This window comes from Alosa pseudoharengus, unplaced genomic scaffold, assembly GCF_046254945.1.
Source record: "Alosa pseudoharengus isolate Yale_2024_CS ecotype anadromous, Long Island Sound unplaced genomic scaffold, YU_APseudo_1.1 YU_APseudo_1.1_scf_21, whole genome shotgun sequence".
NCBI classification, from domain to species: domain Eukaryota; kingdom Metazoa; phylum Chordata; class Actinopteri; order Clupeiformes; family Clupeidae; genus Alosa; species Alosa pseudoharengus.
In genome coordinates this window covers 5,908,983-5,926,679 of record NW_027468674.1, presented here as the reverse complement: position 1 = coordinate 5,926,679, position 17,697 = coordinate 5,908,983, and the positions used below count along the sequence as shown (strand labels likewise).

The 17,697-nt window shown below is 44.0% G+C and overlaps 1 protein-coding gene across 1 annotated transcript in view; it reads left to right on the top strand.

Moving 5' to 3' along the window:
- LOC143137495 (uncharacterized) overlaps positions 1-17,697 on the top strand; it is a 110,108-nt gene that overhangs the window by 64,710 nt on the left and 27,701 nt on the right. The window contains exons 15-17 of the mRNA XM_076297727.1: positions 931-1,104; positions 1,441-1,587; positions 4,018-4,931. Of these exons, the coding sequence (XP_076153842.1) occupies positions 931-1,104; positions 1,441-1,587; positions 4,018-4,931 (1,235 nt within the window). The remainder of the gene's footprint in view (positions 1-930; positions 1,105-1,440; positions 1,588-4,017; positions 4,932-17,697) is intronic.

Genomic DNA, 17,697 nt, shown 5'->3' with positions numbered 1-17,697 from the left:
TCTCTCAGAGCTCCTCAAGAATCCCCACTGCAAACTGGAGACACTAGTGTGAGTCTGAACACACAACAACAGATCTGTGTGTGTGGGGAAAGCCCAGTGATGAGTGAGTGCTTGTGTGTGTTATAACTTGTGTTTGTGTGTGTGTGGGTGTGTGTGTGTGAGTGTGAGTGTGTGTGTGCACTCCAACACCCTGACTCCACTGACTGCTGACTCTCTCCTCTCTGGTTCGTTTCTGGCGCTCACTCTCCAGGCATGCCTCGTCTCCCTCTTCTGTGATGAGGCTTCATTGTGTGTGTGTGTGTGTGTGTGTGTGTGTGTGTGTGTGTGTGTTTGTGTGCATTACAGTGTGTGTGTGTGTGTACGCTACTGACTGCTGACTCTTTACCGTCTGTCGTGTCTTTGGCGCTCACTCAACACACGCCTCGTCTACCTCTTATTTGGTGAGGCTTCACTGAGGCTTTAACAGTGTGTGTGTGTGTGTGTGTGTGTGAGTGTGTGTGTATGTATCTGTGTCTGTGTGTGTGTGTGTGTGTGTGTGTGTGTGTGTGTGTGTGTATGTGTGTGTGTGTGTGTCTGTGTGTGTGTGTACGCTACTGACTGCTGACCCTCTCCTCTGTCCCGTCTTTAGCGCTCACTCGCCACACACGCCTCGTCTCCCTCTTATTTGGTGAGGCTTCATTATGTGTGTGTGTGTGTGTGTGTGTGTCTGTGTGTGTATCTGTGTCTGTGTCTGTGTCTGTGTGTGTGTGTGTGTGTGTGTGTATCTGTATCTGTATCTGTATCTCTGTCTGTGTCTGTGTGTGTGTGTGTGTGTGTGTGTGTGTGTGTGTGTGTGTGTGTGTGTGTGTGTGTGTGTGTGTGCTGTATAGTTAGAGGTACAGTATGTGAGTGTAATAATCAGATATGTCATCATGTGTTATGTTTCTCCAGGCTGTATAAGTGTTCCCTCACAGAGAAGAGCTGTGCTGCGATAGCGTCAGCTGCCAGATCAAACTCCTGCAGTTTGAAGGAGCTGAACCTGAGTTACAATGATCTTCATGATGCAGGAGTTCAGCATCTCTCAGAGCTCCTCAAGAATCCCCACTGCAAACTGGAGAAACTAGTGTGAGTCTGAACACACAACAACAGATCTGTGTGTGGGGTGTGTGAGGAGAACCAAGTGATGAGTGAGTGTGTGTGTGTGTGTGTGTGTGTGTGTGTGTTCGTGTGAGTGCGTGTGTTTGTGTGTGTGTGCACTACAACACTCTGACACCACTGACTGCTGACTCTCTCCTGTCTGTCCCGTTTTTGTCGCTCACCCTCCATGCACACCTCGTCTCCTCTTCTGTGTTGAGGCTTCATTGCGTGTGCGTGCGCGCGCGTGTGTGTGTGTGTTTAATAGTGTGCAAACTGGAGAAACTAATGTGAGGGTTATCATATCAGTAATCATTTGTATTCTAGGGTGGATGGTCGTACCTTCCTAAAGGAGAGTCCAGCAGCAGCAGCAGCCTCTGCTAGCAGCTCCCACTCAGATGCTGCAGAGCTGCACCTCAGAGACAAAGTCCAGCAGGACCCAGGAGCACAGCTGCTCTCTCTGGACACTCACACGTGGGTCTGGTGGACAGTGGAACACACACTCTGTGTGTCTCTCCCACACACACACACACACACACACACACACACACACACACACACACACACACACACACACACAGCAAATACAGTACTTTAAAAAAAGCCCATTTCAAAATGGAGATCAGTATGTGATGCGTAACGAGTCTGTATATATGTATGTATGTACTGTATGTAGGTGCACTGCAGAGTAAGAGTAACTTTGTGTACGAGTGTCTGAAGTCACTGGCAATAGCAGTTCAACAGGAGCTTGCTCTGGTTCAGATGGCACAGGTAGTAGCTGTTGTCCATGTATCAGTCTCACAGCCTGAGAGAATAGGCTGTCTCTGAGTCTGGATGTCCTGGCAGCCACACTCCGCTATCAGACGCGCCAGACTTCATGAGGATGAAGAATTTGTGGGTGGGATGGGTGGGATCACTGATGACATTCTTGGCCCATTTGAGGAGCTTCTTTTGGTATATGTCCTGGAGTGACAGGAGAGCCGCCCAATGACCTGCTGGGCCAGCCTCACCACCCTCTGCAGTGCCCTCCTCTCTTGTGCTGTGCTGTTGCCCAACCACACAGCCATGCAGCAGCTTAGCACGTGATACAGTGCATCTGTACAAGTTATTACACAGCCATGCAGCAGCTTAGCACGTGATACAGTGCATCTGTACAAGTTATCACACAGCCATGCAGCAGCTTAGCACGTGATACAGTGCATCTGTACAAGTTATCACACAGCCATGCAGCAGGTTAGCACATGCTCTACAGTGCATCTGTACAAGTTATTACACAGCCATGCAGCAGCTTAGCACGTGATACAGTGCATCTGTACAAGTTATCACACAGCCATGCAGCAGCTTAGCACGTGATACAGTGCATCTGTACAAGTTATCACACAGCCATGCAGCAGGTTAGCACATGCTCTACAGTGCATCTGTACAAGTTATCACACAGCCATGCAGCAGCTTAGCACGTGATACAGTGCATCTGTACAAGTTGTTGAGGATTTCAGGTGTCATGCTGAATCTCTTTAGACATCACAGGAAGTACATCCTCTGATTGGCTGTCTTTGCCAGCTGTTCCGAATTCTTAGTCCACCTAAGGTCTTGGCACACGTGGACACAGGAATGTGTAGCTGTCCACTCTCTCAACCTCTGAGTCTCCAAACAGTAGTGGTGGCAGGTGTAGTTGGTCACCCCATCTCATGTCCACCACCATCTCCTTGGTCTTGTTGATGTTCAGTGTGAGGTTGTTAGCCTCACACCATGTGACCAGTTCTGCCACCTCCCTCCTGTATGCTGATTCATCATCGCCCGTCATAAGACCAATGACTGTGGTGTCGTCCGCCAACTTTATCATGATGATGTTGGGCTGGACAGTGACACAGTCATGTGTGAAGAGGGTGTAATAGGGCTGAGTATGTGGCCTTGCGCTGTTCCAGTGTTCATGATGAGGGTGTTGGAGGAGTGGTTTCCAAGGCAACCATGCTGTGGCCTGGCAGTGAGGAAGCTCAGTATCCAGTTACGCAGCGTAGAGAGACTCAGGTTGTGCAGTTTGTGTATGAGTTTAGTGGGGATGATAATATTAAAAGCTGAGCTGTATTCAATAAAAAGCGGACTATTATAACTGTTCTTATTCTCTAGGTGTGTCAGAATTGAATGCAAGTGAGATGGCATCCTGTGTGGATCTGTTTGACCTGTACGCAAACTGCATTGGATCCAGGGTTGCTGGAACGATGTTCAGGATGTGTGTCTTGATAAGGCCCTCAGATCACTTCATCAGGACTGGCGTGAGGGCCACTGGCCTGTGGTCATTAAGGCATGAGACCGCCACTCTCGTTGGTACAGGTGTGATGGTGGTGGACTTTAAAAAGGATGGGACTGGGGGTTGCTGTGGTGCAACTGGTTACAGTGTCCATACCATATTCAGGTCCACGTGCCCCGGGTCATTTCACCCCATCTCTCTCTCTCTCTCTCTCTCTCTCTCTCTCTCTCTCTCTCTCTCTCTCTCTCTCTCTCCCTCTCCCGTTCACTTCCTGTCACTCTCTCTACTGTCCTGCCTGATTAAAGGCATAAAAAGCCCCAAAAACAATATTTAAAAACAAAAAAACAGGACTGTAGACAGTGTGTGCGGGAAAGATTGGACATGTCTGTGGCTACTTCAGTCAGTTCTGTGGCACATAGCCTGAGGACACACACACACACACACACACATGTTCTGGGACCTGCTGCCTTGCATATGTTCACTCTGCTCAGTGACTCTAACTCTTGCCATCTCATTTCCAAGCACATTGACCTGACCAATGTTTTGAGGGTGAAACTTATGCTGCTTTTTCTGTGTTCAAACTATTTGTGTGTGTGTGTGTGTGTGTGTGTGTGTGTGTATGTGTATGTGTGTGTGTGTGTGTGTGTGTGTCAAAGGGAGGAACACCATAATGATGCCCCACAGAGGAGCTGTGAGTTCTGTGCTGAAGTTCCAGACTCCAGCCACTGGGTCCTGGTGAAGCCTGAAGTCTCCAAAGAGAAAAGTGTCTCCACCTACAGCCTGAGCTCTCCTGCAGGGAGCTATGAGTGCCCAGAGTCTGGTCTGCGCTGGACGTGTGATGGTCCAGTCACACTGCAGTACTGCTTCACGGACTGGCATGTCTTTGCTGAAGAGCTGGCCCACATGCAGTCCAGACAGGCTGGTCCTCTGATGGACATCAGGCTCATGTCAGGAGAGCTGGAGGAGATCCACCTGCCACATTTCCTCTGTTTGGGGGGTTCTGAGGCGTCTGTGCGTGATGCTGTGAGGGTCCTGCATGGGCGGGAGAGTGGGGTGTGTGTGGAGGAGTGTGAGCTGACCCGACACCATGCCAGGCTGCTCCACCCCTCCTTCTCTCTGTTAGGGACAGTTTTGGCTTCCCTGAGGGATCTGTTTTTTCCCAAAGTCCACTGTGAGCTGCTGCTCTTCTGCACCCGCACCGCTCCCCTGGTTCTCCACACCTACCTGGTGCCCAATGACCCGGCTCACATCAGGGCCATCCTGCAGGAGGAGGAACCAGAGGGTGTGAGGATCCGCAAACCCAGCACCGTGGGCCCGCTGTGGCAGAACGACAGCATCAATATGAAGACATCGTGTCCATCTGAGATCCAACCACAGAAGATGAACCTGTGGCCGCTCTCCACTGGTAACTTCTGTGAGGTGTACATGAAGGAGCCAGAGGAGGAATTTGATCTGGAGGTCATCAGCTCTCAGCACACAAAGCCCATCTGGACAGTCAAGATCCGCAGACGTGACTACTGCAAGCCCAGCAGGAGCCCAGGACAGGGCAGCAGCCAGGGGGCAAACACAGGTACTCACACACACAGACACACACACACACAGGTGCTCTCTCTCTCTCTCTCTCTCTCTCTCTCTCTCTCTCTCTCTCTCTGCCTCCTTCTCTCACCTAATCATCTCATTACACAAAACAAATGAATAAACAAAAAAAAACAAACAGCTGATAGATATGACGCACGACATCCCCTGATTGGCTAGTCAGTAGGCGATGCAATGTGTTGAATTCGTGCCTGTAAAAAAGGTTTTGTAACTTTGTAGATCCAGTTTGCACACGAAAGATAGATGTTACACTTCTCCCATGCCTGTAGCTATAAAGCTGTTCCACACAAATTCAAACTAAATCCCTGTGGACAAATGTTTTTCACAACTGCACAAAATATTTCTGCAGTTACGCATTTTTTTTTTCACACAGACAAATTAATTCCACAGCTACAAAACGGTTCTACACTTGTGCAAATGTAAAGGAGGTGAACTGAGCTAGCATGCTAGTTGCCCGTGTAAATCCTCACAGCCCTAACCTTAAGAACGCTTCTAACGGCTGAGTTGGGAGCCTGGGCTTTTAGCTCAGTGGTTAGAGCGTTCGACTCCCATGTCGGTTTGTGTCGAGGTGGCTGATCAAACACACAGTTGCGCAGTATGCGCACCCTTCACGCACAGGCTCAAGCCAGTCAAAGCAAGCGCTCAGCTCAGACCTCAGAGATGTTCTAAAATGCCCATATTTCTGGTAGGCTATTTCGATTGGTGGAATAGCAGCGCAGTAGAATCTTTGAAATGAAACCACTTGTGCGGAGGACTTATTAAACTATTCATCACGAACGTGCCAGCTGCTCAAGTCCAGGTTAACTAAAATTGTGGAGTACTCGTCACACACATAGCATACATAGATCACGTAAACGGCCGGCATCTAAGCTTTCCAATGATATTAGCGGCAAGTTGCTGTGATAAATGGTTCGCGAGAAAATTAACAATAAAGTTACGTAGGCCTACAACAAGGGGTTCCTTAGTCAGGTTTTGAAATTGAAACAAGTTTCTACATGGTCTCCAACTTTGGGCCAAAATTATAATGTAGGCCCATTCTCATGTAGCCTAAACTATTTAGGTCAGTAGGCTACAAACCACCATAATGGTTCTTATATTGCCAGATTTCAGACAATCACCTATAAATATGAATATAGCCTATATTCTACTGGCATGCTTCCTAGTGACATTAAGACAAAAATATAAAGACAAAATATTGAGACAAGACATTTTTTCTTGATATAAGACTGACAACACATAGGCCCTATTAGCCTACACAAAACAAATATTATCACATCATACATTCTCAGATATGGGTATAGCACAGACTGTCCTCGAAAAAAGAAGATATGCCAAGGCATTACAATGACCAAGATAACTAGCTAGATTACCTATCTGAACAACACAGGTGACCACTAGGATATAATTTCATGGAGTGCTGAAGTGCAAGTTTAGGCTACAGCACAAATATTTCCATCCATAGATAAGAAAAATTAAGTTTAACCTCTAAATTTCTTTTCAAAGTGCACCAGATTGATGCATTTAAACGTTAAAATATACCATATTTTCTTACGAGGGAGCATGTCCCCGAACCCCCCTAGGAGGGCTTGTGGACTACTGCAGCTCTAGTCTAGTGACGCCCTGGGAAAGTGTCCCCGTTTTAAGTTTTCAAAGATTAAACCATGTAATGTTTTACGCTTCTCAACTGGAAAATGTCAGATTTTGTCTGATAAATATGGTCACCTTAAGCTAGTACATGGCTTGCTAACATCCAGACCCCTGTGGAAGGTAATACGGAGCTAGTACACATGGCTTGCTAACGTCCAGACCCCTGTGGAAGCTAATATGGAGCTAGTACACATGGCTTGCTAACGTCCAGACCGCTGTGGAAGGTAATATGGAGCTAGTGCTATATGATTAGCATGTACACATTGCTTGCTAACGTCCAGACCCCTGTGGATGGTAGTATAGAGCTAGTGCTGTATGTTTACTGTGTACAAGTTGCTTAAATTTGTTTGTTCATGTCCTTCCTCTCTTTTGTTTGTTGCTGATGTTGCGTCTCCTCCTTAGTGTCCACTACCAGCACAGAGGAGATGCCCTCTGGCTCCTCTAGCCCAGTCCAGCCAGCCTCCGTCTCATCCTCCATTACGGCTCACACTGGTGCAGTTGCTGTGTCCCCTAGTCTCTACGGCAACACCTTCAATGGACCAGTGTACATGCCACTACAATTAGGTACGAACTTTCAAGCACATATTTCTGTGTTCGTTGATGGTCTGCATTTCCCAAAAGTGCTGTTGTGCAACTACAGTGGGCATCGCTTTCAAATGGCCACTTCAGTCGCGCATTACGAGGCGTGAAGCTGCGTGAAGCTTTAGTACCACTTTCAGCCACTGTGCGTCGCTCTGCCACTGTACATCGCTCTGTCAGTAGCCTGACTGTCGCCCCTTCTGAAAAAGCAGGAGGCTAGGCTACCTTTAAACGTAATTGTTACCGAGAGGAATCCCAGCCTACGAATTCAATAACAAAATAAATCGTAATTAAACATTACCTCGATTAAGGCTACTTGGGTATGGCTTAAGGCTTGACTACACGGTGGTAGCGAAAATCGAAATCTGCTTTTGATAGCCTACCGGTGCCGCTCCACAAAACAAAAAAATATCTTAATTTGCTGTCTGTGTTATTGTCAGTGTTTGGGGTAACGCAACTACGCAAATCAAAACAGTGTCTTAATTTGCCCTACTTCTTGACTGCAATGTAGTCAATTGACTGCTTGACATGTCATTTTTATTTTTCTGTACAATAAACAAATACATCTGCTTTATGCCGCAGAATTACATTCATATTTGGCTGACTGCAGACGCGTCACTTCCCTCCCCATATTCCAAGATTAAGATAGTAGCCTATACAAAAAGCACTTCATACTATCATAAAAAAATCGTTAAAACGAATAGCTATTTGCAATTTGACAAAACACTGGTCCTCATTTTGCGAATGCGAGGACGATATGAGCCTGTTGCATTTAGTTAGATGTCCGAGTCACGCATAATGTTTGAAAACCACTGGCTCGTAATCACAATAATTTAACACACGACAGTTGGATAGCCTACTTCATCATGTCCCCATGCCTACATTTTTGTGAGTAGCATAGAGATCGTTAAAAACAATAAAGTATGGCTCTCCGTTTGGGACATTGAAAACATATATTTTTAATAGACTACCGTCGAAGATAAGATACATTTTGACAGAACTACAGACCTTGTAAAAGTAGTACCTAAAATGACTCCATTCACTTAATTGCAAACAGTGTGATAAATGGCCATCACGTAAAGCATATAGCATATGACAACAGCAAATAGCTAACGTTTACGTTAGCCTAACTTACTTATCGTTGACGTTGACCCGACACGTTCATAAGTTAGACCATAGACTGATAAGGACGTCCATCAAACTAAAAGGGTTTGTTCTTCGATGTCTACAAATTCGTTCGAATTCCGTGTGCATCCTGTGTATCTTTCGTGCTGCTATCCTGTTACCTCTTCCTGCTGTTCTGGCAACAAGGTTTCACGCGAGATTACGCCACATCCCAGAGAGTTGTGTTGTCTCAAGATGGCGCCCGTCTGTGAACGGTACTGTTTTTCTTTTTAATAAACTGCCTGTAGACTTACACAGTTCTGAATGCTTCGGTTTACATGTAGATACCCTCATTATGCTACGGTGTAGTGTGTTGCTATTTGGAGCCTTGGTAGCTATTTATTTTTACTACGTTTAGTTCAAGCGCTCTGGTTCAAGCATCTTGTGTTTGGTGGGTCAGGTGACGAGCCGTCGGATCACAGCACAGCACCCAGAATGCATTGCAACAGACCGTCATGAAGGGACTCATCGTTAGGTCGGCTTTAAATAGCATACAGAACCTATAGTAGTATAACGTTGTCTGTAAGCTCCACAGATCGTGGCAAGACAATTGAATTGATTGTGGACTTCTTGCCGGGCAATGATTAGTAACTTAACTTGAATGGTAGAGCTGTGTGGATGTGCTTAATATCTGTATGAATGTGTGTTTCTCAATGTAATAATCTATACAACTGTACACAGGCTAGGTTTGAGTGGAGCTAGCTGGGCATAGGACTGGGCTGAATGGATTGGGAAAATACTTTATTTATTTATTTTTTTAATGACCTATATGAACATGGTTTGGCTTTAAAAAAAAAGATGAGACATCGCTTCGCATTCGCGCATTCGAGGATTCCAACGGTACCTCATTCATGAAAATCGGACATACTGGTCAAAAGTTACATGCACACACCTTCATATACACAGACAGTGGTGGAATGTAACGAAGTACAAATACTTCGTTACTGTACTTAAGTAAATATTCCACGTATTTGTACTTTACTTAAGTAGAATTTATAGTGCATACTTTTGACTTTTACTTCGTTACATTTTACAGCAATTATCTGTACTTTTACTCCGCTACATTTCTACAACACCATCGTTCCTTTTTACGATACATTTTATGATCAGATTTTTTTTCTCTCTGACAAACACGTTTGTTTTACCAGGGGGCGGGGTTGCTACCACAGATTCTGGAGCGCTACGTGCCCAGCTAATAAATCTTTGAAACATAAGCTTATAGTCTAGACCAGGCAAAGCGTGAGCTTGTAGCCATCTGCATTCGGTAGGCTATATTCACCAGACCCATGGCTACACTGGACATGCAACTGTGTTCTGTGCCTTTCTCTGTCTGTTATCTGCAGCGTTAGGGCCTCCTCTCCGATGAGATTGCTATCCGCGGATCAGCGAAGTTACAGGCTATGCCCATGCTTCTGTCACACGTCTGATCATTTGCGCCACAAATTAATGGTAGACTATTATAGAACCGCTGGCAGAAAAAAGATTCCAGATTAGGAAATATTTCTTAATTGTGTGTGATCAAATAAAGAGGCATAGCCTACAATTGGGGGGGTAGAAATGTGAGCGCTCATTCAATGTCTATGTGCGTCTGCGCAAGTGAAACTGAACCTAATCATAAAGACACCTTTCTCAGCAACTTTTCTGTTCAATCAGCAGAATTGGCATTACGATCCACCCGATGTTTCCCTGGTCTACCGCGTTAAACTTCAGGCTCTCGTGTTTTGCTGAATGATATACTCAGCAGATCACCCTAGTAGATAACCAGAATTACAGTCTCTAGAATTGTAGGTCAGAATGTAAACTGGGCCACAGATGGTAAGCACAATTGCATTAGCTTAAAACTATCTAGTCGAATGCCTAACCTAAAACTAGCTTAGGCCTAATTAAAATGCCACAGCCCATACTATTTTTTCTTTTAGAATATAGATATTAAGAGAATAAATCATTATGCAAATACTTTTACTTTTAATACTTAAAGTACATTTAAAAGCAGGTAATATTGTGGTACTTTTACTTTTACTAAAGTAAATATTTCTCTGTGTATTTGTACTTTTACTTAAGTACTGAGATTCAGTACTTCCTCCACCACTGTACACAGACAGCCCAGCCCAGCCCATTAGAGCTTTGCCAGATGCCTCAGAACACTGCCAGGTGCAAGCTGAAACACAGAACCCGCTTCTCTCACGGCAGTCACTGACAGTAACCGAATAAATGCATGGGGAAAAACACTTCCCCATGACAAAGACATCGTAAAACACTGAAAGTTAATATTTTGTCACTAGCAACATACATCTGTCCTTTGTCAAATGTATTATGTTCCAAGTAGCCTATGTGTAATTCTGCTTCATAAAGTTGAACAAATACATTTGCTTATTTCACAGAAAAATATAAATAGCCAGTTAGGGTCTACAGTGCAGAGTTGGTAAGTTATGGTAGGCCAACTTGGAGTGAACATACAAACAGGGGAAATTCTTTCTCTTGTAGCTGAGTAGCCTCAGGTGCGCACGTAGACATAAGGCTGAACATGCAAGCGCCAATGAATCGTGCTCTCATGACAATCACGCCGTTAAACTTAAATAGGTTTAAAGCAAGGAAAACGATGATTTGAAGACATCTGTTTCGTTGGAAGGGCAAGGGGTAGCAACAGGGCAACACAGAGACAGGCCCGATGGCAGGGCTGTAATGAGAGTATTAAAATATGGGATATTCTACGGGAAAACATTAAAACGGCAAGACAGCGGGGGAAAGTTAAAATACAAGTACATGATAAACACGGAAAAAGTTGGCATGCATTTTTTCGGTCCCCGTGCACAGGGATTATTTGTCATATTTTTAATCACATATGATTATTTGTGAAATTGTGCAAACAGGCGCAACACATTTGAAAAGGAAGGACTGGTAACATGCAAGCTCACAGGAAAGATTGATTTAAGAACGTTATCACAGTGTGTGGCTGTGGCGCGGGCGGAAGACAGCGAAAATTGGCAGGGGAGGGTCATGTCTTTTTTAACAATTCTGTCGGAGGGTCATTGAACAATTTCTAGCAGGCAAGAGAGGTTCATGCAACTTTTGACTGAAGCACTTAAAATTCCTCCGGTGGCCCCTTCAATAAATAATGAACAGTAGATTGCTGCTGGGCTATATGTCTTGGTTCATGTCTGTTAACAACTCATTGCCGTCAAAATGCACTCATAGCCTATCTCGCTATCCATTACAAACAAACATGCAATGTGAACGTCTGGGATTGGGGAGAGCACTAAATGCTCTACTGAATAAGCACGAAGTCAAACCTTTAAATGAAAAACACTCTTTAATAATAAAAAAAAAACGCTAATGAAGTAAACTTGTGACCAGCAAAAATCATTTATCGCCTGTAACTCCAGTGATAACAGGACGTAACAGGAAGGCATTTGGCTGAGCAACGGAGGTTAATATGCTCTATATTTTGTCCAAATGATGTCTGTCTAGCATCGTTGCACTCGGAGAAAACCAGAATGTTTAATTTGTCCTGCGTTTCATCTACGGCTGCAAACGGGATTCACTCGCAGTTAACCAAATATTTCTTTATTAGGGCAGGGCAGGCATATTTCTGGCTATTAAATTATTATGACCGCCGCGCAGCGAAGCGGCGGTCATATAGGTTTAGTCAGAATTTTTTTTTTTTTCTTTCTTTTTCGCATGCCCAAATTTCCGTCAATGATTCCCGGGACACTGAAAGACCGGGGTACACGAAACTTGGTGGGCATGTAACCCCACATGGATAGCATGGAACCACCATTTTTCGTTTTGATCTGTAGCCCCCCCCGTTGGACTGGACCCCCCGAAAGGAGGGTAGGGCAGACACAGTTTTCTGTGAATATCTCGAGAACCGTAGGGTCTAGGAGGACCATTTTTTTTTGTATGTTGATCTCAAGGGTCCATGTCAACCCATTCCATAACCACTCATTTCATGTATAGCGCCACCTAGTTAAACACAAAAAAGTAAAAATGAGGTGTTGTAATTGCAGGTATCTGTGACCTAACATAGTCAAAACTGCACGAAATTGGAAGTGTAGGATCATTATGACACCCTCTGTATGCACGCCAAGTTTCATGGAATTCCGTTCATGGGGGGGCCACACAATAAATTAATTTATGTTACTATACACCAACTGGCCTGTAGGTGGCCGGAGACAGTTTTCTTTGAATATCTCGAGAACCGTAGGGCCTAGGAGGTCCACCTTTTTTATGTATGTTGGTCTTAAGGGGGCATGTCAACCCATCCCATTACCACTTATTTCATCTATAGCGCCACCTAGTTAAAAATTAAAAAGCAAAAAATTAGGTGTTTTCATCACAATATCTCTGGCTGACAAGGTCAAAACTGCACAAAATTAAAAGTGTAGGATCATTATGACACCCTCCGAATGCATGCCACGTTTTGTGTACTTTCGTTCATGGGGGGCCTTACAATAAAATAATGTATGTGTACATTTAGTGATGTACACCAACAAGGATTCCCGGGACACTGAAAGACCGGGGTACACAAAACTTGGTGGGCATGTAACCCCACATGGATAGCATGGAACCGTCATTTTTCGTTTTGATCTGTAGCCCCCCCGCTGGACTGGACCCCCCGAAAGGAGGGTAGGGCAGACACAGTTCTCTGTGAATATCTTGAGAATTGTAGGGACTAGGATGACCATTTTTTTCCGTATGTTTGCCTCCAGGGGTCATGTTAACCCATTTCATGTGCACACATGTGCACAAACAGATACACACACACACACACATACATTCACAGTAATCATACGTATGACATATACTCACACAGTAGACATATGTACGCTTGCATGCACAGGCACACACACAAGCACGCACACACACACACACACACACACACACACACACACACACACATAACATAAACATGTACATGCACACATGCACACAATTCAAGAATTTCTCAGAATTATGAACAGGCAAGATGGAGGTGGGGTTGTATAAAATGAATTTTACATGTGAAATCTATGAAGTAATCATGTTTTGGTACTTGTTGTCTAGCAGATATCAGTGAGAATTGAGTGTGGATAATGCAATTTAGTGAGACAGTTAGAATCATATAGGCCTTTCAGCGTGATTTATTTTTGTGGAAAAAATGTGCTGGACTGGGCGGCGGTCATATTTTGTACTGCTCTGCGGTACATCTAGTTTCTAAACCAGTCTGCTAAAGTCTGTAGTGAAGTCTGTGTAGGGTTTTCCAGGCTCCATTTCTTTTTACGAGACACCCTGCTCACTTGAGCCATCTGGTTGTTTGGGTTGTTGCAGCGTCTCACTGGAAAAATACAAATTAAAGTCGCGTGATAACGCGTGATCCCACGCGCGGACCGCGAGTGAAGCTGGCCAAGTCGAAGCACTGCCCACTGTACCATTGTTACTGTAAATGACAACATTTGTACTATTGTTGAACCATAACAGTATCTCTCTCTGTCTCTCTCTCTCTCTCTCTCTCTCTCTCTCTCTGTCTCTCTGTCTCTCTGTCTCTCTGTCTGTCTGTCTCTCTTTCTTTCTCTTGCAGATCAAAGTCCACCAAAGTGAACTTTTGGATGTTGCTAAAACTACCCTTCATCATGTTGCTGTAAATGGTAATGTTCAGGAGAGTGGAGGTGAACAGCGTTGGGGCTGAAACACCAGTCCTTCGCAACAGCCAATCTAATAAATCTCCAGTCTAGTAGCACTCAGGGTTGCTATTTCGCACTTTTGAAGACAATTCAATTAAATGTAATCTAAAGTTTATGGGCTACCAAGGCTTAAATGTGCAGGCATTGACAGAGCTGCTTAAGATTTGAAATAGATAATTATGTATATAATTTATGTATAAAGTTTTGATTTTCTTCAGGCACTGTAATTTTCTTTGCTTTAAGCCCCATTTTAGGCTACTGTTTGAAACAGGGTTCTCACGGGTCATGGAATATCTGGAATATCATGGAATTTTGGAAAGTCTATCCCAGATATGGAAAGTCAGGGAATTTTATCATTTTTGGGGCAAAGTCATGGAATATCAGGGAATTTTATTGTAGCAGTTTAAAATTGACTTGCCAAAATACATTCATATAAATTTTAGGGCTGTCAAAATAACTGATTAATTTTGATTAATTAATTTGAGAAAAAATAACTTTAAAAAAAAATAACACAGTTTAATCGATTCTGTACCTTTGACCCTGAGCCGTTCTAGTCAGTAACCATTAGACTGTAAAATGAAGAAGAGAGAAGAAAATGTCCTGCCTAGATCATTGATTGGAACATTTAATTTAAAAAACGGCCTGATGGTGTTGATAAAAAATAAAGTGTTTTAAAATAAAGTCCTCTGCAATGTCTGCAGCAAGGAATTTGCATATCACCAGAATTCATTAACTCTAAAGTCACACATTAAGGCAAAAATATAGTGTTTACATTGAGGGGAGTGTATATTTTTATTTTTAATTTAATTTCATTGTGTCCCCTAGGTTATATCTGTGGCCTGAAATGCCTTGTATGTGAAAAAAAAACTTCTTCCCAAAGCACTTTTAAATGATTTTTTTTGTCATGAAAAGTCATGGAATTTTACATTTGACTTAGAGAGGGAACCCTGTTGAAATATGCGACAAGCTTTAATGAGTTCAGTAAGGCTTATTAACAAGGTATTGTTTTGTTCTGCAACTTTAAAGTGGAATAGTGCATTTGTTTACCTAATTACTGTATATGTTTTACATGTTTTACATCATTAAATAAAACCTAGCTGCAGAGTCATTGGAAGAAATAGTTATTATAGTGTTTCTTTGCTCTGAGGGTTGTATTTACCTATTTACTTATTTTCACTTTGAAGAAATTAACATTACCAACTTTGCTCAGGGGTGCCCAAACATGTGCATACAACTGAACATGTATAACAGGCATTTTGTCTCATTAGAATTATTGTTAGAATATGTATGCAGACTGTAGGCCTGGCCTAGTCCAATTATGAGCTTGTTATCTTTTGCCACGGAATAGCCAGGTCTATTTGAAAGATAAGTTTGTGGTTAAAGTGGAAACATTTGAAGGGGTAGTAGCCCTGTAGGCTACAATGTGTTAATATAGGCAACCCTATAAAAAAATGTAGCCTACTTTTGAGTTCAGTAAATGGATGGAATTTTATGAAATCTTGTCCAACTCCGTTATAGTCTATACATCGTCATAATATAATGTAGCGTCGGCGCAAAAAGACAGTGTTCGCGTTCTCCCGCGCAGGGGATCCTGGGATACGAGAGCGAACATTTGGGGGGTTTATGTCGTTATTCTCCTTAGTTTTGAGTGTAATGTTAGCGTCTTTATTGTGACATGTTTCCCTTTTAGTTTTCCCTCATGTGTGTTCCTTTTTGTGTGGGGGGCTGCGTCCTCCCCTGTTGGTGTAGTGCGTGTGTGTACTTGACCTGCCCCGTGTGTATTGTGTTCTGGGTCTGTCTGTGTCCCTGCTCTCGTTCTCAGTGAATAAACCTTTTGAATGGACAACTGTGTGGTTCGCTATCAAATCGTTACATTCAGGGGCGTAGATGTGCGTGGGGACCGAAGGACGTGTCCACACCAATGTCAAATTACGACTGAAATGTCCCCACCAATATTCAGGTTGAAATGGGGGAAAAAGCGCTCACATGCGCTACACAAAGAGTTAAATCATTTCTCACTTCAGTGCTGCGGATCATCTCGTACAGATCTTGTAATGTGCAGTAGCCTATAAGGGTAAATCGCGCTGATTTGAAGTTACCTATAATAACTACCAGTGAGCCGCAGTCTCCTGCGCAGCATGCAGCGCTTCATCTTTACTACACTACAAGCATGAAGTGCGTCCAAATTCACCCATTCTTCTCTGTTGAACTCCTCGAGAAGTAGGCTACTTATCACACATGTGTCACATGAAAGAGCCTTTTCTCAGCTTTTAAACGGTGCTAGCTAGCCACTGTTTGCTGTAATAAACAGTTTGCGAGAAAAATAACTTCAAGAGATTTAATAATTATTCTCTGCGCCCATCTCCACATCCATTCGCCTCGGTGGAATATCGTAGGCCTACACACTCTTCACGCAACACATGACAAACCATATATCAGAATAAACAGCAGACCTTACCGAACACAAAGGTGTAATGCATTCCCGTGTATAGTTAGCTGAAATAAATTATAGTGTGACCGACTGTACGTATAGGGTCTTGGCTCTACATAAGTGCACGACTACGCCACTTGGGGCCTTTCACACCAAGATATGTTGTAAACCCAAGGATACTTGCTGAGACACACAGATAAGATAAGTAAAGACAGAGACGTGATTCCAGTACAAAAATAAACAAGATTTTATTAATATGAAATTCACTTAAAAGGCCATTTACGAGGTTAAGCACTAGAGCGTACACCCGCTGGGGTGAACGGCAAGGGGAAGTGGTAATGGCTGCCACCAGGTATATTACTCTTTGGGACAGTAGCAGGGGAGAGATAGCTAGTAAGCTGATGGGGAGCGGTTACCTGTCCTGGGAGAAGTGTGAGGCCGACACAACACTCGTGCTCTTGACTATGGTGCCTATTCACACAGACACACATACACACACACACGCATAGGCACAACTACTGCAACAATGTGATCACAGCAAATGGTGAGGTGCACGTTACCACTACAAAATACTGTGAGCAGTGCGCGAAGAGGAGGACTCAGATCCGGCAACCTGCCCCGTGAGCAGCTTCACTATTACTCTGGAGAAGAGAGAAGGGGGGGGGGGGGTGGTTAGCACTCAGTGACTGAGAAAACAGTAGAGCAAAGCTGAAGGAAGGATTTTACTGGTAGCAAACTACTGGGGCAGCCAGTACCACACATGCCCTAATGCCGTGAAGGAGAGAGGCAACAGGAGGCTAAAAGGTAACGGCCGAGTCAAATAATACCAAATGAAACCAACTAAACAGAAAAGAAAACAAACAAAACGGCAAAAGCTACTTTACATTAATCTTACATTAGGCAAAACAGCAGTGGCAACTGGTTCTCAGCGCATCCTAAAAGCAAACACAACATGGCAAGGGGACCCCTGGCACTCGTCACCAGGAGCCGGCGCCCGGCGTGAGAACACTGCTTTGTTGGCTAGGTTCCTTGAAACAGTGCAGGGCTTCGTTGAAACGTCTTTCACCCGAGACCTTCAGTAGTAGATCTACCCACCAACTACTCGGAAGCGTCTAGCGACAGTAGGACACCTTTCACAGACGAACACCCAGGGAACCAAGGATAGCCGAATCGGCAGTGTTTACAGAAACCAGGGATCTTAGTCGGCCTACCGGTGAGCCTGTTATTTTATAGAAAGTGGTGTTGCCGCTAAGGAAACC